Genomic DNA, 15,201 nt, shown 5'->3' on the forward strand with positions numbered 1-15,201 from the left:
AACACAGGGGGAACATGCAAGCTCTGTGAGATCTTGGGGAAAAGGCAGGATTCAAACCAAAAACCGCGGAGGTGCGAGGCAAACCTGAAACCATTAAGCCACTTTGCCCCCCAAGTTCAATGATTATGTATGTGTTCATGTAAATGATGTAAATGAGTTCAATGATTAATGTTAAGCAGTGCTAAAATTAACAGTTATTATTGTGCATTTTAAGGTGGAATTAAGTGTGGCTCCAAATAAGTGCTCGTATATCTACTTGTAGAAGATACAAAGGATATGCACTATTTAAACTGTTTTTACAAAGCTATAGACTTATCTACTGTACTTTATAGTTTACAAAATGTACGAGGAGATTTTGAGGTTTGAGGTTACTTCAACTTCAACAGTAAATTTATTAAGAAATGTTCTCATTTTGCTCTAATGCATGCACATTTATGCATGTAGGCCATGTTCAAAAAGGCCTTCTCTGACAACTGTAATTTGGAAAACTGCAGAAGGAGCTGGGTTGCCATGGTGGACTTGTAAACACTGATGCTGAATTTGTAAAGAAGTTAAATAAAGAAATCTGACTAAACCTCTGAATAACTGACTGGAGCATGTCATTTATTAGATTTCTATTTCAATTTTATAAGGTAAACGATGTGGATATGATACATATTTTAAGGAGAAAATATACCAGACAATTTGTTAACAGTGAGTAAAAATACCCAGAGGTAAGGTTAACTAGAAAAAGTGTCACAGAAAAAGTGCACAAGTATGAAGTGAGTCAAATCAGATCAAATCAGAAATGCAATAATTTATTTGAACTTAATTTTGGTGTTTAAAATCATTAACAAAGTAATAGAATATCACCATCTAGTGGTTTTTGTGTAGTAGTTGTGGTATCTTCATTCCTTTAGTTGTTTAGTCATTTCTCCCTATTACTTTCAAGTTAGTCCTACAACTGAAAGACAGTAGTTAAAACTATAAGATGACACAGCTAAAATAGGCATGTCCTTTGAATGAGAAGGTTTTACACTGAACAATTTAAAGACTTTCATAAAATATTCTCAGTGTATTTAAATATATAAAACATTTTTACAGTATCTTTACAGTACTTCCATAACCCCAGACTCCAAACCCTGCATAGAGTGGCTGAATGAATGAGGTATGTACTCTGTGGAGGAGAGTCATTGTGTCTGAGACACTATAAAATGCCAGTGTTGCAGCCTTGTGGTCTACATACACTCCTATTTTTGAAGAAATGGGCACTGGTATGGATGTACGTTTACTGTGGTGCATGAAGGTGCACTTAGACTCAGAGCAGTACAGACTCCAGGATTTGTCATTCCAGCCAAAGCTGCAAACATTGTCACTGCCCTTCCTGCTTGCTTCCTTGTAAGTTACAGCTATGTCCACTTCTGTACCACTCCATTCAATCTCCCAGTAGTATCGGCTGCCAGTCATACCCTCCCTGCACAGCACCTGCTGCCAGTAGTCGAATCTCTCTGGATGCTCAGGGTATGAGTTGGGTTCACTGCCCATCTTCACCACTGTGTTTCCCTTGGACAGGTGAAGGTTTGGGTGAGCTGTTAGAGGATCCAGAGAAAGCTGACAGTAATCTGCACGGGGGGGGGGAAGCACAGCAAATGATGGCTCATAACTAGTATTTTGCAGTTTTATTGTAAACTTGCATACTCATATACTCGCATAAATGCCTACATACATATGTGCATATGCAATTTGTCTTTTTCTCCCAAAATAATTGCTTTTATATATATAAAGAGTTTACTTTGCCATGACCTGTTGAGTACTGTGAATAAATTCGAGCCATTCAGCCATTATTTTGCCATGTTGCACAACAGCATGAGTGACATTTTATGTGGAATGTGTAAAATTTGATTGAATAGCATCTTCTCTGCAAAACCGACCTGCAACTTTAATCATGATTAATCTGTAAACCAGGTTTATATGTCTCGTGATATTTAAATGAAATAAAAGACCCCAATCAAGAACGTGATGCCATTTTGAACCAACATAAAACATATTATTGGGCATTAGGGGGCGCTAATAACTAAACGTGATGTTTTAAGTGCGAAACGTACTGCACCATGTATAACTGTTATTATTGCTGTTATTTTGGATGGCTGTAACATGGCCAAGACTCTTAGCATATGACAAAGCTAACTCTTAGACATTTGTGTCACGTGAGCCCAAGATATAGCCTAACAAAAACATTTGTTGTTCAGTGGTAAAAGGAGTTATGGATTCCAATCAGGTCTTTTGGAATACTAGTGCTGCAATGTTGCTAGTGTTAGACCCTTGAGTAAAGTCCATAACAATCAGCTGCTCCAGGGGCTGATCATGTGCTATGACTGCAGCTTCCTAAAAAGCTAGTTACGCAAAGAATTGCACTGTGCTTTAGTATTAGTTTATGTGACAATACAAGGCTTTCCCATATTTCTCAGTTTCTATTCCCAAGGCCAGTGTAATTGTCCCCACCTGTCCCTCTCCACTTACTCTGAGACTCCCTTGTTTCACACTGTTTGTTATATCACAGCAAACCAGTGACTACATTTCCAATCCTGCACTGTGGCCTACAAACATGGCCGTCATGGACCGCAATTCCCAGAACACTCACATTCATTCTAATCACCTCACCTGCACCCAATTTACGTCACAATCACAACCACAATTTAAAAGAACCTTTAATGCATTCACTCTTTGCAAAGTATTACATAAGGTTCCGTTTACCAAGCCATTGCTCATCATGCTTTGTGTCCTCGTTTATGGCCGTTTGCCAATCACCTGACCTATTACCTGGGTTTTGACCACGCTATTGTCTCATGTTTTGGATTTGTCTGCCTGCCTCTCTTTAATAAAACTCTCATCTGCATTTGCATCCGTCCTAACCTCCATTACGTTCAATTACGTGACTGTTGAATTGTTTTAGTTACATTAAAAATACTTATACCTGGCCTGGTTCTGAATTTATTTGGATGTATGTTGTGAATATTTGCACAACTAAATACTCTAGTATGTATAGCATTTTGCCTGTAATGAATAAAACAACTTACACTGTAAAAATTCCTCTCTCGTTTTTGGATCCAGAATCTGCAAAATTTTTACTTCTCTTGCTGTAAAGAAAGCACAAGGTCACAATTTTTTAATACCATAAATCATGTACTTTTAAAACACTGAAAAGAAATAATTTACATAAACTATTGTATTTCACCAACCTGCAGATGAGATCTTGTTCAGTTCTCCTTTGCTTACATCTTCTACCTGCACCTTAAGCTCAGAGATGGCTTTCTTAACTTTATCAAAAGAATGAAGTGGGGCCAGTGTCACTTTGGACAAGTCCTCATATCCTGAAGGTGCAGAAAGAGACTGCCAGCTCTGAGGCCAGAATAGTGAGTTGATTTTATGATAATGACTATTTAATTATATCTTGTACATAACTAACAAAAAACACAACTATATTTTCTGATTGATATGTAGGAACCGATACCTGTAAGAAATGTATGTGATCTTCAGAGTGAGAAAGCCTCTCCAGGTCATTGTGTTTCATCCTCAATAACGTGATTTCTTCCTCCATTTGACTCAGGTGTCTCTCAGCCTGAGTCATCAGGGCTGTTTCTTGGGCTCGGATCATCTCCTTCACATCAGTGTACCTCCTCTCGAGAGCTTGCATCAACTCGGTGAATATTCTCTCATTCTCCTCCAACACACTCTGAGATGAGTGCTGTGAACAATCAGGAAAGCAGAGTTTAGTTGGGGTAATGAAGGTTCGATAAGATATGAACACAGTATGGCAGAGATTTATAAAAAAATAAATAAATAAATAAAGCAGAGTACAGAGCACTCCACTGGTTCCTATTGAAGCCCCACCTTTAGAGATTCTGTAGCCTGCATCAGATCTTGCCACTTCTTCACCCTCTCATCAATCTTCTGCTGAGAGGTCATCAGTTTAGCACTAAGTTGTTTCTGCAGGAGTAAAGCAGAGCATATGTTTCATCACATGGCCGTCACATGTGTCTTAGCAATGATGAAATAGCTAAAGATTTCACAGAAGATATTACAATAGATTTTTTTAATTGACATATTAAAACTTTAGATGTGAGGCAAAATGTTCAATATGTACGTACGTCTTAATAAACACAATAAAGAATGTCTTAGTAGAGTATTAAGCTACTATTCTAGAATAAATACTCACCTGTTTCTCTGTCCTCTCAGCTGCAGCTGAAACAATGTTGTGTTGTTTGTGTTCATCCATGATGCACAGAACACAGACACACATCTGATCAGAGCGGCAGAAGACCTCCAGTAGTTTGTCATGTTCGGCGCAGATCTTTTCCTTCAGCTGCCCCGTTGCTGCCACCAACTTGTGCTTCATCAGTGCTGGGTACTCATAGTGAGCCTGCAGATGAGTCTCACACAATGAGGTCAGGCATGTAAGACAGGACTTCACAGCCTTCATCTTTTTCACCAGGCAGAAATCACAGAGTACATTTTGCTGGCTGTTCCGGCTGTCGGATCTGGGGTTGCTGTATTTTCCATAGGACTCAGATCTCTGGGACTTTCCGAGAGAGCTGTAATGATTCTGGTGTGTCACACTGCTGCGTCGAGACATTTTGATTTCTCCTTGGAAATGCACAGGCTAGATCTCTGAGTGTGGTGTAGTTTCAGTGAAACTGTTGTGTGACAGGCTTTATATGGGAGAATGTGAACAATGAAGTATGTCTAGGTTAAACCAGTATGTCTTGTTGGAGTTAAAACCTAGAGGGTGTGTCATGATGAAATATGGTTCTGACACCAATGAAATGTTTAGAGAAGGAACATGACAGTTGTAAATTTCCATATTTAATTTTTAAATATATTCCAAAGTTATTTGGTTCTTATTAAACGGAAGTAAATAGATGGTTTTACATTTTCAGATGTTATCACAAAGGCTGAAGCTAAAGCAACTTTAGTCTGTACAAGTAGGAAAAATAAAGGGATTTTTTTTTATTTCTGTTTGAAAACCTTATACAGAGGAAATGTCTTCCTATTCTTCATTACCTAATGACTGAGTAATGTTCAAAAACCAGGACAGTAGGAATTGACAGTTCTGTCAATTCTGACAGAAGGAAACAACCTGTGTTGCATTCACACATTATGTACTCTAAATATCTATATCACCAGTGTACGATGATTTCAAAGCAAGGATGTATGATTGTGATGGGCTTGTAAAAAAAATTATTAAAATATTCAGTATATTTTTTAAAGGCTTTAATATAAACAACAGCATAAAATGTGTTAAATCATAGAACAAAGCCTACTATTTACTTTTGATCACAGAAGTAACTAGCTAAGCGTCTGGAGGTTTGTGAAAGCTTTAAAGGCTACTCAATGTCACAGTGTGATATGTCAAGAACCTCTAAAGCTGTAAGATTTTCAAATAAATAAGTCAGTGTTTTTCCTTGGATAGTATTGCCCGCTATTTTCAGTATTTTAAGATGCTTAAGCCCATGGAAAGATAAGTAGCTATTAAAAGTAGTTCTAGTGTATGAAAGGTCTAAATATTTTATATATTTAAACTTTTGTAAGACTCCAAATTTACCAATTATATTTAGATTTGTGTTATGGAAATCTAATTCCTCAATCAATCCAAGATCAGAGAATGATTTTGTATTAAAAAATATATTTGTGTTAAGACTTAGATTGATGTGGCATACATTTGGTGTGTTTCTGAAATATTGGGAACAACAATCTTTTAAAATCATTTTGTTTCTACTCAGGTCCACTTGCTGGAGTTTGGGAATGTCACTGAGACCACAAAATAATGCTGCCTTGTTATCAACCACCACCAGTTTTTCTAATGAATGTACATGTGAAACATCTGGTATTACAGATAAACCATGGGGACCTATGTATAGTTGACAAAGTTGATGAAATGGGACATGTCTGTCATGCATCCTCTTCTCAGAGGGATTTTCATTGCATTGAGCATACAGTGAAATGGGTGGATGTTAGAAGGTGACTGTTCTCTTTGGAGATAAAAATATTACTGTGAAATATATCAAGCACAGACCATGATAGTCAGCATCTGATATCTTTATCGCCCTGTGCTCTATGTAGTTTCCTATGGCGAGTTTTCCAACATTAAGACCACTGAGAGCTTTCAGACCATACCTCATTGCATCAAATGAAACAAAAGCACTATGTATGTTAAGCTCTTTTAGGTAAATGTCCTTAAATACTCCTGGTTCAATATGTAATATTGGGTTGCTGGAAAGGATTAGAGTGATATTTCCCCTCATCTCTCGCAGTACAGCTGTGTGATTTACTTTTAAGCTGGATATGTTATTTGCATGCAGGTCCAGTATGCAAAAGTCTTTAAAGTTGATCATGAATAGTGGAAGAGCAATTGTTTGAATCTTGTTAGTTCCAGCTTTTAGTTCCTGGAGCTTGGTGAGATTGTTGAACTGAACATTTAAAGACAGCAGGCCAATGTCCACGAGAACTAATCTCTGTAATTTATGTAATGAGTTCAAGCTGTCAGGTGCTGTATATGAAATGGGGTTTCCAGTAAGAATTAGAGTAGTCACATTCTTCACATTGTGGAAAGCGTCATCAGCAATATACTGGATTTGGCATCTGAAAGGCCAAAATGTGCAAAAAATAGTTTTTATCTGAACATTTATTAAAAGTAAGAGAACACACTAGTGTTTAGCAATGATCATTACATGGACAGAACTCTTTACCTTGTGAGGTCCAGGAACTGCAAATCATACAGTGGAGGAAATAGATGCTTTTGTAAAGAAGGCAACAAGTTAAAACTGAAGTCTAGTGTCTCTACGGTGGAAGGAATACTGGTAGGTATATATGTGAGATTCCTTCCTTCACATGAATAGTGTCGATTGTTCATAACCTGTTTGAGTCAAAATAATATGAGTTTGGTAAGACATTCTTAAGTATGTTGCAGGTTTTTTGTTTTTTTAATGCACTTTAACAGTCATAGACAAATAAGCAAACACAGCAATCATTAAAATGATCAAAATCTTACAGAGATAAATGTATAACATACCTTTGTACACTCCTCTCCACTTCCATTTTGAATGAGAATGAAAAATATGATGGGGAATATTCCTCTATCCATACAAAACACGGGCATACTATGATCAAAATATTTCTGTGACATCAAACTGAGTGTGAATCTCAGTAAAGGAAGTTCACATCACATGTGAAATGATGTATTTGACAATAACTTTGAATAATGTCTACCAAAAAGAGGATCTGTAATCACATGACGTTGGCTAAAAAAACTACACATGAAATTCCCTCATCCTTTCTACTGTAAATAATTACTCAATGCACACATTGTATTCATGCTGACTACATTTGACATCAAACCAGCACTTCAGTTCTCCTTTGCCTTCTACGAAACTCAATCCACTAACTCACATACTTTGTTTAGTCTTTAAGAGAAATGTGGTTTGGTTTCTGTTTTATTATAATGGATTTTTTCCCCACGTACATCTATGGTTGAGAGGTGATGTCACAGTGCATGTTACTGTTATTCTATTTGTGCATATTTGTATTATACAAAATAGTTTGTACCTGTTTAAATTTATTTAAATAAATATTACACATTCAATTCACTGTGAAGTCACTGTTAGCCCCTGATTGAGATTGCTATATAATGCTGTAATATCTCAAAACCAATTAAGTACAATTATGTTTATAGCACAAATCAGCACAAACACAGCACACACAAATAACATAAGTGGTTTTAATTTTTTTCATATGGGGGATAACTCCACAGAGGTAAACATTTACACTTTGTAAATTAATATAAGCGAATCTCATTTCTTTTTTCTTTTCTAAAAACTTATTTCATACACAAATGAGACTGATTTCATCTAAGTATTCCAGTGGATGATTAAGTTAAAATCTTTGACTCTGTTTAGCTGAACACAAGCACAAATTCTTTTCTTTTGCAATCTTTTATTCTGTTTCATAAGGAAGTGACACCAATTTACTAACCCAGTGTGGGGGAGAAACTCAGTTTCTTGTGATCACAGCTTTCCTAAGACGAATCCAGAATCTCATGTTATTTATTGGGTTTCCACTCCACTTTAGATATGTATTGTTTTTCAGATGCTTATGAAGCCCAAACACCTTTTTTGACTTCTCCTCCTCCACATCTTCTAGAATGATGATGATGATGTTAGCGTTGCCTTGCATCACTAGCCAAGACTGTGCCACCTCAAATTCGAAACGACACCAGGAACTCTCAATGAAGTGTTTAGATACAACCACGATAATTTTACGACTACCCATGATGCCTTCATCTATAATGTTGGAGGTAATGGCCTTGCCAGCTTCAAAGTCCCGAACATGAAGACAAAGCTGAATGGGCGGACTCCCATTTTCCAGATTTTCCACCAGTTCGTCCATTACCCATGATTCATCTTTGTTGGAGTAGATAACAAAAGCATCATAAGAACATTCCTGCTGTCTGGATGCCCTATAACCTCTTAGCAGGATATAGCCATATTGCAGATAAAACTGAAATTTGTAGGTCAAAACTGATACAAAAAAAAGAAAAGTGACAGCACATATACATAACACAAATGTCAGTCTTCTGACGTGTACACAGCCTTCAATGTCAAAGTCAAGGACTCTAATATTTGAGTTTTGTGACAGTATTTTGCATGAAATGTTAACTGATTGTTGAAGTAATGGTTGATGGTTCACAATCCATATAATAAAATCTATCTGTGAGCAGGAACATTCAATTGGATTAAAGGACAGATCAAAATCTGAGAGATTTGTTGGTAGGTTTTGCAGAATATGATGTGGGATGCTATAAATGCTATTTGTTCCTACATCTAATAATGTTAAGCTTCTTAGATTTGGATGGGTTACAAAATCCAAAACCACCAACTTGTTTTGACTAAGAAACAAATCTCGTAGTCTTGACAGACTTTGAAAAGCTCTCCAGTCTATGTTCTGAATACCACAATTTGACATTTCAAGAACTTCCAAAGTTGTGACATTTTGAAAAATATGACTTAGTGCATCGCCTTGGAAACGATTCCCTGCTATCTTCAGTACTTTTAAACTACTTAGATACTTAAAGGTCATGGTCCTCAAAAATGTACTGTGTGAGTATGATATGTCCAGATACTGTAAATACTTCAGACTTTTAAAAAATTTAAATTGTGCAGTTAATGCACTTAATTTTGTCGACTGTATATCTAAAATCCTCATTGAGTCAAGTCCAGAGAATGGATTTTTGCTCAGATATATTATTGCATTAAAGCTCAGGTTAAGGGTATGAATGTTTGGCATCCCTGTGAAATACTTTGAACAACAGTCAAACAAATTCAATTGGTTTTCACTTAGATCCACATGCTGGAGTTTGGGTAAGTCACTCAAACCTCTAAAAACTGTATATTTATAAGTAACCACCACTAGTTTTTCTAAGAAGTGTAGATGTGAAAGTTCCAATATCAATGGAAATTGAGTTCTATGTATGTGTAGTTCTTTAAGCTGATGGAATGAGACATGTTGCACAGCTCCTATACAACCTTGTTTCAGAGTGATCTTTGTTGCATTGGCCATGCAATGGAACACATTGTTTTCAGAATCTGAACATTCCCTTTGAAGAAAATATATTTCTTTGAAATTGATCAAACAGAGACCATCAAGATAGTCAGCATCTGATATCTTTATCGCCCTGTGTTCTATGTAGTTTCCTATGGCGAGTTTTCCAACATTAAGTCCACTGAGAGCTTTCAGACCATACCTCATTGCATCAAATGAAACAAAAGCACTATGTATGTTAAGCTCTTTTAGGTAAATGTCCTTAAATACTCCTGGTTCAATATGTAATATTGGGTTGCTGGAAAGGATTAGAGTGATATTTCCCCTCATCTCTCGCAGTACAGCTGTGTGATTTACTTTTAAGCTGGATATGTTATTTGCATGCAGGTCCAGTATGCAAAAGTCTTTAAAGTTGATCATGAATAGTGGAAGAGCAATTGTTTGAATCTTGTTAGTTCCAGCTTTTAGTTCCTGGAGCTTGGTGAGATTGTTGAACTGAACATTTAAAGACAGCAGGCCAATGTCCACGAGAACTAATCTCTGTAATTTATGTAATGAGTTCAAGCTGTCAGGTGCTGTATATGAAATGGGGTTTCCAGTAAGAATTAGAGTAGTCACATTCTTCACATTGTGGAAAGCGTCATCAGCAATATACTGGATTTGGCATCTGAAAGGCCAAAATGTGCAAAAAATAGTTTTTATCTGAACATTTATTAAAAGTAAGAGAACACACTAGTGTTTAGCAATGATCATTACATGGACAGAACTCTTTACCTTGTGAGGTCCAGGAACTGCAAATCATACAGTGGAGGAAATAGATGCTTTTGTAAAGAAGGCAACAAGTTAAAACTGAAGTCTAGTGTCTCTACGGTGGAAGGAATACTGGTAGGTATATATGTGAGATTCCTTCCTTCACATGAATAGTGTCGATTGTTCATAACCTGTTTGAGTCAAAATAATATGAGTTTGGTAAGACTCACTCCATACATTATACAAATGATCAAACTCTTACAGTGATTAATTTATAACGTACCTTTGTGCACTCCTCTGCATTTCCATTTTGTATGAGAATGAAGACCATGAGGTGGAATAATCCTCCATCTATACAAAACACAGTCATAGTAGTATGAAAGTATGACCAATATCCAACAGTGACATCAAACTAAGTGTGAAACTCGATCTGTGAGGAACTTGAACTACGCACTGAATAGGGAACTAAACCAATTCACAAATAAGGAACGTCACTTGTAAATTTACGTCTTTGACAATAATTTTTCAATAACACCTACAGAAAAGGGTTGAAACTCATTCATCCTAATTTCATTCATTCGTTCATTCATTCATCTTCAGTAACGGCTTTTTGCTGATCAGGGTTGCAGTGTTGTCTATTCAGGCAACACTGGGCACAGAGCAGGAAAATTCAGCCCAGTGGGATGCCAGTCCATTACAGGGAACCATTCACACAGTCATTCACACCAATCTATCACCTGCCTGTATTTGGACAGTGGGAGGAAAGTGGAGAACCCAGAGGAAACCCACACCAATATGGGGAAAACTCGTGAAACTAAGCACAGACAATAACTTGACGCAGGACACTGGAGCTGTGAGGTGGCAATGCTACCCATGTAGAAAGACCCAAGACATCTACATTTGTATTTTCTGACTGTAATAAGCAATTCTCACTTCCTTTTCTTTTTTAAAAAGGGTATTCCATATACAAACTAGAAGCTGGGCTTGACATTACCATTGTGTATAGTTTACCAAGCAATGTATCCAGTCATTTTCACTACACTGTAAAGAATTTCTGAATTTTTAAAAATACTGTGTCCAACCCAATATAATATTTGATATGTGTTTTACAGTTTGATACAGTATACTGGGAAAAGATTTGCATTTCTGACAAATTATATGGTACCTTACTATACAGCTAATCGTTAACTTTACAGAAAGCTATAGGCACCAAACCCAACAGTTTAACAGTTTTTATTTCTCCCATTAATTTGTCATTCTAGGTTTTGATTAAAAAGTATCATTTCAAGTGTTTTATAAAGCAGGATAAGTGTAATGCTATCCTACATAGGTAGCTAGCTGTGCTGATACATTATATGGCCTAAAGGATGTAGACACCTGACCATCACACCCATATATGGTTCTTCCACAAACTGTTGTCACAAAGGTGGAAGTACAAAATTGTATACGATGTCTCTGTATACTGTAGCATTGCAATTTCCCTTAACTGGAACTAAGGGGCAGTGTTCCACATGCCTCTGTTCACAAAGTGAGATTCCTGAAGACATGGTTTGCTAAGATAGGAGTGGAAGAACTAGAGTGTCCTGCACAGAGCTCTGACCTCAACCACTGAACAACTTTGGGATGCACTGGAACACTGACTGTGCCAACATCAGAGCCTGACCTCACTAATGCTCTTGTGGCTGAATGAGGAAATGTTCCAGAATCTTGTGGAAAGCCTTCCTAGACGAGTGGAGGTTATTATAATAGCACAGGGGGAAATAAATCTGGAATGGGATGTTCAACAAGCACATATGGGTGTGGTAGTCAGGTGTCCACATACTTTTGGCCATATAGTGTACATCATCATCCACAAGGTACAAGAAGATTTCAATTAAATTCTTTATTTTTACTGACATAAAAAAGTGCACCTTCATACAAAATGATAAAGCTCACACTATAAAAGAGCTGTGCGGCTCAGAATTTCTTCAGTTTAGTTCAGATCTAACCATTAATCAGCTATTGTTAAATTATAGTTCTAATTGTTGATTTCTATGTTCACTACTCTACTAATTTAATCCTAAACCTATAAACCTAGTTAAATGTAAATTAGGCTTTTTTCTCTTTTATTTTATCTTACTTAAATTAATTCACTGTTTAATTGGTTTTGTTCTACTTAGCTTTATGCTTTGACTCTTACTTTAGCTTTGTTGAGCAATATGTTTTGTCACGTAGTGCTTTCTCAAACTATCTGTCCTACCACACGTTAAGATAGACTTCAGTCAATCTAATGTCATGTGGGCTGGCCCAAAAAAATCAGTTCAGTGGAGCAAAAGCACATGAACAACTCCTCTTAAATGTAAATGTACATGCTGAATTCAGAAATGGATTAAAAACATAAGTATATCACCTAGAAAACACATGAACACACTGCAATTCATAACAACAAAAAACTAAACAAACAAGCAAAGCTTGTTAATGAAATTCATTTTATTGCACCATTTTGCTTAAATCCTTCATTTAAATGGACACCTTGTATTCAGTGTTATGATGCATTTCCGTTTTGAAATGGTGTGGCTCTTGTGTTTCTGACAGCATTGTTTCATACATTAGTACAGTCAGACAGCAATTTCTGTTGAGTTCTGTTAATAAATATTTTTCTTACCTTATTCTTGTGTATAAAGTATATAATGAAGCTTACAGTTTGAAGACTTTCTCCACGCTTGCCAGAAGAGCCTTTGCCAGTATTCTTACAAACAGTAATTCAGAAAATTTTGTAGACATATACTGTAAAATACAGCTACTGTGTGAAAGTACTGCAGGAGAAGTCCCAAAATCATGGAAGTGTGCACAATATGCTCATTACAGTCCACAAACTAATTTAATTTAGTACATATTAATACATGTAGTACATATTGATGTAATGCTAATATCATTTGGCAGGCCAGATTAGAACTATTATCTGGCTGGTTCTGGACCACAGGCTGCATGTTTGACGGATGGCTCGCCATCTACTTACCTAGGTACTCCATAAAAATTTAAGAGAGAGAGTCAAACCTTTCCCATTCTAAACTGACCCTGAAAGTGGAACTGTGGCAATCTTGAACATTACATTTGGACTTAAGTTCTAAGGAATAGGAATGTGCAAAATGTTCATGTATGTTCATGTACCTTGCAATATTCTCTAGAGATCAGTTTTTTTTCCAAGGAGCTAGGCCTGTCCTTACCCGAGATACTGAGGTTTCAGTAAACAGCTGTATAACCAAAATTTGTTGTGTGTAATGACACAAAGATGGCCGTCGTAGTTAAACCAAGTAAAATAAAAATAAAAAACTGGTAATTTTGCAATGCCAGTACATAGAGGTATAATTCAAAACAGTCAAGCAACCTGCATTGGACCACTTGAGATGGAATAGCCCTGTAATTAAGGGTAAAACACATAGAAACATTCATAATCATGCCTGTTTTTGTATGAGCCGGTCAGATAAAAAAAAAAAAATTAATTAATAAAAAAGAGGATCTGAGAGAACACAGGAACAGAACCATCTTCAGTGTCCTTGTGAAGTATAGTGTGCAGGCAGAACATTTCAGGTTTGAGACTTCTCTTGTTATTTTGGAGGTGAGAATGTGCAATTTAAAAAAAAAAAAAAACATATCCCACACTTTTAGGTTGAATATCTTTGGTGGGGGACCAGATATGAACCTGAAATTTTCATTGAAATAAGTCCCCTATAGTATCATTCTGCTATAAAAATTGAGTTTGAGATTGGAGGTAAGCTCTGCAGACAGTGGACCTTGAGAGCTAGATTTGAACCAGCCTGATCCAGGCTACCTGTTGGTACAAGTGTACAGCTGGTATGCATGAATAGATTTTATGACAGACGTGAGCTCGGGATTGACCTGGAGCTGTGAGGCAGCAACGCTACCAACTGCCACCATGCCATGGCAGTTAAAATATAGAAAAGGTGTTAAGACTATTCAATATTATGACTATTAAAGTTGTAGGTCAGAAGCAGGTGTTATCACTCCCAAGTTAGAAAAGTACAACCATTTTACTTCTGATGAGAAAATCTGTCATTCACAAAATATTTCATAATAACGTTCCTTATTTACTTTTAAAAAACATCTTGCACACACAGCATGAAACTAATGAGACTAAAGTTTAATGAGAGTAGATTTTTGCACAAATTGACCTACTATTAGTAAATTAACTTTATGTTACACCATGACAGAAAGTAAATTTTTTTCCCCACAACATATAAAAGAAACTCAGAGACATGTCAACATTGGTGTCCTCTGGGTTCTCCAGGTTCCTTCCACCTCCTAAAAAACATGCTGGTAGGTGGATTGGCTACACTAAATTGCTCCCAGCTGTACATGGTGCACTGCAATGGACTGGCATCCCATCCTAAGTATACTCCTACCCCACACCCAGTGTTCCCGAGATAGGATCTGGATTTACCATGATCTGACTAGGATAAAGTGTTACTGCAGTGAACAAATATGCTACAGTTAGCTAGCTAGGAAATTATATTGGCAGATAGAAATAACTGCCATTTTGCAGAAGATTGAGTTGCCTAAATCAGTCGTTCCCAAACGTTTTCAGGGCAGGCCCCCCAAATGGCATTAACATTGACCGGGGCCCCCCTTTTGCAAGATGTCTTTAAAACACATTAAAAATACAGACTTCCGAATATATCCCCCTTTTTTTTTTATTAATAATTACATTTTACATCTTTACATTAGGAATTATATATATATATATATATATATATATATATATATATATATATATATATATATATATATATACACACACACACAATTTTTTTTTTATCCTGTATTTATTTATTTTTCACACCAAATTGTTGAGGCCCCCCGGGCGCCCCCTGGCGGCCC

The 15,201-nt window shown here is 36.6% G+C and overlaps 3 protein-coding genes across 3 annotated transcripts; all 3 read right to left on the reverse strand.

The window, feature by feature from the left end:
* Window positions 1–781: 781 nt before the first annotated feature.
* Window positions 782–4,683, reverse strand: ftr14l (finTRIM family, member 14-like). Its single transcript, XM_017464412.3, has 6 exons — window positions 4,196–4,683; window positions 3,871–3,966; window positions 3,491–3,724; window positions 3,219–3,378; window positions 3,057–3,116; window positions 782–1,601 (listed from the first exon to the last, which is right to left on the reverse strand). Exons 1-6 carry the CDS (start codon window positions 4,610–4,612, stop codon window positions 1,078–1,080), a joined length of 1,491 nt encoding a protein of 496 aa, XP_017319901.1. The 5' UTR covers window positions 4,613–4,683; the 3' UTR covers window positions 782–1,077.
* Window positions 4,684–5,862: 1,179 nt separating this feature from the next.
* On the reverse strand, window positions 5,863–7,161 carry LOC108262933 (toll-like receptor 4). Its single transcript, XM_017463281.3, has 3 exons — window positions 7,049–7,161; window positions 6,726–6,892; window positions 5,863–6,618 (listed from the first exon to the last, which is right to left on the reverse strand). Exons 1-3 carry the CDS (start codon window positions 7,133–7,135, stop codon window positions 5,991–5,993), a joined length of 882 nt encoding a protein of 293 aa, XP_017318770.2. The 5' UTR covers window positions 7,136–7,161; the 3' UTR covers window positions 5,863–5,990.
* Window positions 7,162–7,670: 509 nt separating this feature from the next.
* LOC108263518 (toll-like receptor 4) lies at window positions 7,671–10,788 on the reverse strand. The gene is made up of 3 exons (XM_017464399.3): window positions 10,607–10,788; window positions 10,348–10,514; window positions 7,671–10,240 (listed from the first exon to the last, which is right to left on the reverse strand). Exons 1-3 carry the CDS (start codon window positions 10,691–10,693, stop codon window positions 8,026–8,028), a joined length of 2,469 nt encoding a protein of 822 aa, XP_017319888.2. The 5' UTR covers window positions 10,694–10,788; the 3' UTR covers window positions 7,671–8,025.
* Window positions 10,789–15,201: the final 4,413 nt, after the last annotated feature.

This window comes from Ictalurus punctatus, chromosome 3 (genome assembly GCF_001660625.3).
Source record: "Ictalurus punctatus breed USDA103 chromosome 3, Coco_2.0, whole genome shotgun sequence".
Classification (NCBI taxonomy): domain Eukaryota; kingdom Metazoa; phylum Chordata; class Actinopteri; order Siluriformes; family Ictaluridae; genus Ictalurus; species Ictalurus punctatus.